The sequence below is a fragment of the Pygoscelis adeliae genome, unplaced genomic scaffold (assembly GCF_000699105.1).
Source record: "Pygoscelis adeliae isolate BGI_AS28 unplaced genomic scaffold, ASM69910v1 Scaffold216, whole genome shotgun sequence".
Lineage (NCBI taxonomy): Eukaryota > Metazoa > Chordata > Aves > Sphenisciformes > Spheniscidae > Pygoscelis > Pygoscelis adeliae.
Genome location: NW_008825073.1, coordinates 2,825,221 through 2,834,061, shown reverse-complemented (window position 1 = coordinate 2,834,061; position 8,841 = coordinate 2,825,221). Strand labels below are relative to the sequence as shown.

The 8,841-nt window shown below is 38.9% G+C and overlaps 1 protein-coding gene across 1 annotated transcript in view; it reads right to left on the bottom strand.

Annotated features, from left to right (window-relative positions):
- POF1B (premature ovarian failure, 1B) overlaps window positions 1-8,841 on the bottom strand; it is a 69,935-nt gene that overhangs the window by 11,161 nt on the left and 49,933 nt on the right. Inside the window, exons 5-9 of the mRNA XM_009326652.1 lie at window positions 5,659-5,777; window positions 4,171-4,209; window positions 3,593-3,694; window positions 1,505-1,720; window positions 25-155 (exon numbers count right to left, since the gene is read on the bottom strand). Coding sequence (XP_009324927.1) covers window positions 25-155; window positions 1,505-1,720; window positions 3,593-3,694; window positions 4,171-4,209; window positions 5,659-5,777 — 607 coding nt within the window. The remainder of the gene's footprint in view (window positions 1-24; window positions 156-1,504; window positions 1,721-3,592; window positions 3,695-4,170; window positions 4,210-5,658; window positions 5,778-8,841) is intronic.

Genomic DNA, 8,841 nt, shown 5'->3' with positions numbered 1-8,841 from the left:
ATAGAACAGATGCAATGCCGATACCTTCCTCCTATCTTTTCCACATGCTGTAGTAAACAACTGTACAAGTCATTGGTCTTGCGGTTCAGTTCAGCAAGGAGCTCACCAAAGTAGCGGCAGTCCAGCTGGTCATTATTTTCCTGAGAGCAATTCACCTAGCAGAAGATAATTCAAGATCATAATTGAGTTCCCTTCTTTGGGATGAAAGCCAAACATGAAAATGCTCCAAGTACGACGGATTTGTTTTTGTTTATCTTACTAATTTGCCATTTGTTTACACTGTCCTTTTCCTTGGTATTGAGTCTTCCATGTATTCTGGTTTTTGGCAAACTATACAGAATTAAATTACTTCCTTTACAGCAACAAGAAATACGCAAAGTATTATCTTCTACAGCAATATCATCATCATTATTCTAATATGGAAAGTGTTGAGAATTAGGAAATCTTTCATTAATATACATGTTTCCATAGCTGTAGTGGATAAAACGCCTGTGGGCAGCACCCAGATAAAACCAGCTGGGTGCAAGATTCCCCACTGCAAAAATGGTATTTGTATTGCCACAGTTCAAATGTTTACGTATGCGAACAACAAAGTAATTTCCACAGCAACCCAAACTGAGTGTACTGAAGTTGGTTTATGGGAGTATCTGGCTACGGAAGATTCCACGCAGCTCTAACACTAAGGTCACCAAGTATGTTTGTTGTGCCACCGATACATTGAATCAATGCATAGGAAGGACTGCTACGTTCCCTCCCACAACTGAAATATCAGCATACATTATATTGTATACTATAATATACAAGCCTCCTGCAGCCCTTAGAAACTCCAGAACTTGCAACCTGATGTAAAATGAAGGGTGAAGGAAGCTAGTTTTGTGCTTCCAGTGAACCTGTGTCAAATACTTCTACATCAAATTGAAATATATTTGAAATCCTTACTGATCAGTTTAGATAGAAAGCAATCCTGAATTGATGTGTGTCCAGTTTATAAAGTAATGTATCTTTTCTCCAAAACCAGAGGTGTAAGCCTTACACTACTCCATCTTTGTTGTACAAAAACTGACAGATGAAACCTGACTCAATCAATGGGTAACACTCCCAGATAAAGAAAAAAAAACAAACAAACCAGCAAGACTTAACACATTTAAAGGACAACAGAATGATGATCAGTCAATACAATTAAGCGCAGGTCTACACCAACAAGCAATAGGATACACCACCTAAAACAGCTTTTTTTTTTTTCCTTAACAGCATGTGACAAAGTCTTGGACAGTTCTAGACAATGTCTGCAATCACAGCATGCGAAGAAGTTACCTGCAACAGACACACAAACTCTGCTGTTTCCTTACAACGGGTGTATGGTGCTTCATGATCTTACTGTGAGGTTGAACAAACACTTTTGAGACCAGGGATTAGTAATTTTATGTACCTGTGAAGTTTTGTACTCTGCATACAAAACAAAAATACAGTGTGAACAGTAAAACATTCAGCAAATCATTCTTACCGGTTCAGAGGTTTGAACTGTTACCCTCCTCGCTGTATTTCCTCTGCAGTCATCGCTCACAGAGACTGGAATTACTTCACAGGGGCTACTGGTCTGTGTCTGCTGGCACTGGTGGGTGACTTGGGACTGCTCAAAGTGCTGGCAGGGCTGGACAACATGGCACTGATCGGCTTGCTGGGGAATCTGACACTGGTGGGAAAATTGGTATTGCTTCTCCTAGAAACAAGAATGGATTTTTTGAAGCTGCTGAACACATCTTAATGAGATGGAGGCTTAATATGAATATATAAATGAATGAAATGCGGTTTTGCGTGGAAAGACTGATGACAATTTCAGGTATTTTAATAGTCCTAATAAAATTGCTTTTTTCCCTAACTGAACATGCATTTGCCTCACTCTGTCATACTTCAAGGTTGTAATTCACCAACTCCTCAAATGTTAGTAGCTGCAAATGAAAAGCACAGAAGACACACCTTTCCTGAGTTGTGTGTTTCATTATCGTGTTACTCTTAACGTACTCAGGCAATGGGGACGTCCATTATTTAATTTAAAATGCATGCATATCCTGTTTCATTAAGTATTTTGGAGATAAAAAAGAGCTCCAGTTGAACTGTGTTTTCGTTATTTCAGTTAGAAAAAAATTTAGTACAGCAAATGGCTCAAGACATTTTCCTCTATAAATGCTTTCAGCAATTCCAGATTCAGAGTGTACAATATGTAAGGGACACGTGTCTGGTTTTTATAAGCAAGAAGAGTGCTATTTACAAAACAATAAACTAGGAACTAGTTTATGTTCCAGTCAAAACACTGAAAGTTAGTGATTTCAGCAAACTTAATTGTTTCTACAGATCATGGCTTTTGCAAGTTTACTTCAAAAAATACATATTTTGTATTCTACGTAGAAGTATACAAATGCACATCCTGGGCTGCAGATAATTTTGACTTAAAATTCACAGTGCAGTTACATTTAAAAGGTTGAACCAACATCTACTTCTGCACCAAAATCAGAACACAGAGACCGCATTACATCCGCATTACACAGTGACACAAGAGGAGCAGAGTGAGGACCCAGTACCGACATTCTATGTATCTGAGGAGGTTTTACATCGGGTTTTGAATGGGCTACACACCCCTCAGCAGTCGTAGCACACTGGGTGCGCTCTGTCAACACATCCTAATTTCACCTGAAAGAAATCTAGTTCGCATGGTCCAAGACCACGGTGCGGTGTAAAAAAGCGATATGTAGTAGAAGACTGGGAAATTGTCTTCAAAACTACACTTCTGATTTGATGTAAATCTAGATATACCCCGGGTAACAAAAAACAGAAGTAGAAATACGGTTTCCAGGACTAGACTCCACACTTTATTATTCTGTGGGAAGAAAGAAGCTATTATTCATCATTACCTCAAATTTTTTCCCTTTCCACTTCAGGGTATGGATATCACACCTAATTTATCTATCTAAAATCCAGAATGGAATGAAAACTTAAGTAAAAAAACAAACAAACAAACCAACCAACCAAACAGATAAGATTAATCACTCTGAAACAGCCTTCATTTCAAAATTTTTGCTGTTGAAAATAACAGTATTTCAGAGCAATTAAAAAGGAAATAATATTTTTGCTATTGACAAAACACCAATTCTAAGGTGAAATTTCAGACAGCTTTACCAAATAATTTTTTCAAGAATGAGTAAAAAAAAAAAAAAAAAAAAACCAGTTAAAATTTGTCTTTTCAATTCGTTTTGTGTAAAAATTTGTATTGGTTATTCTGTTGTGGAGCTACTGCAAGAAACTAATTCTCAGTCGGTGTGCAGATAAAGACTGACAGTGCTGGAGATACAACAGCAGTTTTCATTATTAGTCTGAAATAATAAATTCTTAGTAAAAATATAGCAAACCTTCCAACTTCTGCTCTCCTTACATACAGAAATTGTTTCATTTGCTTTGAGAACGTGTCCTATAATTCAACAAGGCAATTCTCACATTGGCAGTAGTTCCCAACAAAAAAAACCCAACCCGGGAACATTACTTTTCTGCTACCATCTCAGTTTTCTTTTGCAACAGGTAATATAAACGACCAACTTACCTGGTGGGGATTTAATAGCTCGTATTTTCTTATTGTCTTTTCATAGATGACATTATTTCCAGGACAGAAATTCCCCCCTCTAAGAAATGGGGATAACGGCTCCTGTAAAACATTTGAATAAAAACATTCTTAAACGTTGTCAAACAGCAAATTCAGAATTAGTGTAATTTTGACTAAAAAATGATAAGGGATTTTTGTAATTTGAAGACACATATACTTCAAGATAGTTCTTTAAGATACGTATATTTGAGTGTATGTCCATTTGGAAACAAAGTGACTGTGCTTCCATCTAGACAGTATTTGAAATAAATGCAGTAGAAACAGAAATTCATCTCTGCTAGCGATGCTATTGAAGCACATTAATAGAGACTTCACTGCTGAGAGGCGGGACGCCTGAGTGGCGATTCTGTAGTATTTTCAATCCCTAATAATTTCATCTCCCATCAGAGGTATGGGCCATGTGATTTCAAAATATTCAGCGTCCCCTGATGGAGGTAGCCAAGCACTTTACCGAATCAGGATAATCAAGGGAGGAAGAGTTACACAAGCAGAACTCCAGCACCAAACACTTTTCCTACCTGATCAGGATTCTCAATAATAATCCTTCGAACAGTGCCCTGCAGGGAAGAAAGTAAATTTCAGTGATTACTGCACTTTAATCTCTAAAACCTTTTATGCTCAGAGCTCAGGTTTACATGGGTTCCCGAATTAATCTGAATATGGTCACCAGCTATAAACATATTGAGATCCACTGGATGAAATCACCTAGAAATGTTTTAAAGCCAGGGCCTTTCCACCCCAAAGGAAATAACCCGTATACAGCATGGCAGTATGCAATCTGTTACTCTCAGTTTTAAGAGTTCGTTGTTTCTCAATCACCTCTTTGCAGGTCTGAGGCAATTAGTCCTTATTTTCTGTAAGTGCCTAGAGAATAGGATACACATCAAAGCTGACAAACTGGACTAGGTTTTCAAGGATCACGTCCCTATTCCACAGACGCTGTCTTTCGTGCTACGGATTAAGGTCAGCTGGTGTAAATGGATGTACATCTAAACCACTTTTTGTTTCACCAAGGGAAGAAAATTCGTATTTTGCTTAAACACCAAAATGAAAGGGGCAGAGGAACTGCCAACAGACCGCATCAGGTTACTATCCAATGCACCAAGCAGTGGCAATTGTTTCAAAAAGTGGTCACAAAACTCCTATGAAAAAGATGCCCACGTGGAACATTTGCACATTCTTGAATGAAAAATGAAATATGCCTTTTCACATTACAGAAATCCGTAAGTGGCAGCAGTGTTGTTCATTTTCAAATAGATTCTTTCACTTTTTTTCCCAGCACTGTCTACAAGCAATTGCGGACATTGTCTTCCGTTTTGTGGTCCACAACCAGTTATAACAAATTGTACGCATTGCTTCAAGTCTCCACGTCCAGTTCTTTACCCGAGCAAGCAAAATTCCCACTGAATCTAATTCTAAGGATTGGACAATTTGTTAATTTGCAACATACTATTTATTCTTCCTCACAGTACAAACTTCCAATTTTCATAACAAACAATTTTTTCCCTTAACCCGTGGGCAGTGCTTGGGAGGCTTATATTGCTGCAGTTCAGTCTCGGAGACATTCCTAACTGGGTAAGAGCAGTTCTGAAGTAGGTCAGATTTCCAGCTGTGAACCGTTGCGTAGGTTTAGGAAGCCTGCAGCGGTTTTCCAAATCTCCCAAGAGTGAATCATAACAGCACCAGGAAAGAGAAATCAAAGTAGAAAAGAAACTGTTTTAGCAGCAATCATAGTAATTAAGAAATCTCAAAATTATAACTGCTGCAGAAAACTTAGAAAGCTGCTTACTCCTCCTCCCACACACCGTGTACTTGAGGTAGGTCTGTCAAAGAAGGGAACCCACCGATGCTAACAGAACTCTCTGTATCAGGACACAACACTGACAAGAGACAATATGGAGGTCTAGAACATACAGCCCAATTCCTACATCACTCTGACACCTACAGAATTTGAACTGAATGTAAAATACCTAAAAAATGAATGCCCACTAGTATTTCCTTCTCACCAGTTTCACAGCAGGCATACCCCTGACTCCCAGTACCTCCTCTGACCCAGGCGAGGCAACTCCAAGCTTCTCACTGAGCCTCGCACCACTGGCTCTGTCCATCCCGGACCACACTGGTGCTACGACAACACGAGTACCATGGGAGAGCAGTAGTTGTTCTTACTCAGAGTTGACTACCATTGTATGGCACATGAAAACAAGATGAGCATTGTGCATGAAATTAAAATACACATTTTTAATTTACTGAAGAGCTGGACAAACCTGCCTGAACTAATCATGCTGCCACAGGGCTGTGGAATATGTAACTCACACTGTCTAGTTTAGAGAGGATAAAGTGTAAAATTATTTTATCTGGTTACCTATGTGTTCTCAGAGGAATACATTCAGAACTGAGAGGACTAGAGCATTTTAAGTTGAAACATACTTTTATAATATTCAAAAGGACGGTCTAATCATATGTGGAATATTATACAGAACCTAAGAATGTTTTGCTTGGATAAAATTATGCTTATTTTTAAGATACCCAAACTCTTTCACTTCCAAAGAACTTTGATGCAGATACATTTCCCTCGCTCCATCACAAACACGGATTTGCCTGCCCTTCCTCCCGTACCAGCCAAGCAGGCTGGACTTGCACAGGCTGGGAGGGGAGCCAGAAGCCAGAAACCCTGTGACTCTGTGCCAGCCTGAACTACCCACACGCAGTTCCTTGCTCCGCACACGGAGATGCCTTCCCCAAGACCTTTGGAGCTGTTCCCTCGGCAGCGCAAGTGTGCTGCAGGAGGTACGCTGCGACGGCAGGCCACCTCGGGTTATTACAGACTTTTCCATCGTTCCCAAGGGGCACAGCTCAGGCTACTCTCTGCAATCTCCTACAATGCTTCGGAGATGCAACATTTTGTAACTTGGAGAAGGAAGGGGAGGGTCGGATTTTAGCTGGGAGAGCCCAGTGCTGTTGTGGATTTCAGTGGCATGACTGAGTTTGGGATTTGTACAACATGATCAGTAGTTCTGGGTCTACGTTTACAAGGATAACTTCAGAAGGTACATGCTAACACTTCCATAATGATTTTTGCTAGTCTTTAAGATCTTGAAATAAGATTTTAAAATAAGCGTTTGATAGATTTATCCAGTTATTGTATGCAAATTTTATGAAAATCCAGTCAGTGCACTAACTTTTATTTCAACAAGTTTCCCTTAGCTTCAGACAAACCAGCGATTAAGATGAGAATTTCATCCATATCAAAACCTTTTATCCCTAACGTATTGTCTTGTTAATTACAAGCAATCCAGTCATCTAATCAGGATTTATGAGTTGCACTTGGCAGCTGAAATACGGAAATGGCAGGCTACATTTGAGGGCTGTTTCAAACAATACATAAAAATCTTACAAGCTGGTTAATATTATACCATTTTCACAACGGGAGGCGAGAGCCCTGAGCACTTCACAGAACACAACCCAGCCATGAAAAGATCTTACTCACAAAATTTCTCACATGGATAGACATCTACAAAGGCTTTCAGGATTTTGCCCTCTGCACTGACATCAGACATCTTGTGTGTGCCATTTCATATAGTATTTTTTCATGACCGCGGTGAAAGGGTTCATAGGTGTAAGCCATACTGGAAGAGAATATATACTAAACAAGATTCTTCCTTTAGATCAAGCAAACGAGAGCAAAATTTGCCGTGAATTACTCCAGATGAAGCTTGCCACGGCTGGGAGTAGCATTTAGCTTCTACATCAAGGATAAAACAGTTAGACCGAAAAAGTAAAGAAAACTGAATCCTGAACCACAAAAAAAAATACAATCACATGTACTATACGCACATACCAGTTTCAAATTTTCCCTCCAACTTATTAAAAACGTACATAAACACAACAGAACACACCAACCATGTGACTAAATAATAAGACAGTGTATCAACAGTGATGCAGATGTTTGTTACCACTAGTCTACAAAAGCTCTGGAGAAGTAAATTAAGTATTGCTCAAAGATAGCCCTTTGCCTTATCAACAGCGAGAAGCTTAAACTACAGCTCTAGGCTGCCATTAACTGAGAATTCTAGTGTTAAGTTAAAACACCTATGCCAGTAAGGTATCGTTACATTATTCAGTTTATGCAGCTATATGTGATCTGCTCAAAGGGCAACAATCAAAAAGAAAATTGTACTTCTCCACATTGCAACTCTTTGGAAACTTCCTACACTCTTCCCAGCACTTCTTTCTGACAACTCCCATTCAACACCAAGTATGTAATTTCTGTCTACTCCCAGCTGACTTCCTTGTTTGTTACCGTTTTCTTCGTTAATAGCTTCCTACTAATCTTTATTAAGCACCTTCCCTCTCCACCATTAAAACTGCAACCCACGCAAAGCCTGATTTGAACTACACCCTCTTTTGTCTTTAAAGTCTAATCCAGCAAAACACTTCAGCAAGAAATTATTTTTCATCAGCACGACTTAATGGATGCAGTGACTAAAACAGATGTTGAAAATTAAACATACTTCGTAGAGCAGAGACAGCATTTGAGTCTATAATCAAATTGTTCACGTACTCATCCCAGTAAAGGAAGCCTCGGACTGCAGTATTTATTCTAATGAATGTTTAACTAATTGAACGCAAATCAGACTATCATCTAACCTAGTTGAGCAGATCACTTATTTGGGAGGTGAGAGACCAGTGTTTACAGTCCTGCCCCACGTCTTGCAAAAGAGGGATTAACAGCTTTGATACAGCGGGAATGTGCCTGTCATACCCAAGTCACATACAACTATCCGTGAAGCGGCTCACTGTACAGAATGTACAGAAGCCACCCTGTAGAGGAAGGCAGCCCTTAAACTATGCAAATATGGCTTTGAAAGGAGATCAGATTTCATACTGGTCTTAATCTCTTTTTCATAGTTAATTATTTTTATACCACAGGGAAGACAATTAAATAAGAGTTCAACTTGAAACAAATAAACATTCCCATATTGAAGATACCAATCCTGCTTGATAGTAACGACAGTCTGAAGAGAAAAAAATGGTTTAAGAATAAACTCTGATCTCCTTTTCTGTTTTATAATCAAAGCTGTTAAGTCATTGGTTTCTAGTTTTGTTTTTAAGACTTAGCTAAAGTATTAATGGCATATGTTAAAATTATATTAAAGTCCATCAATTCCTTCAAGCTGCTCCCTGAA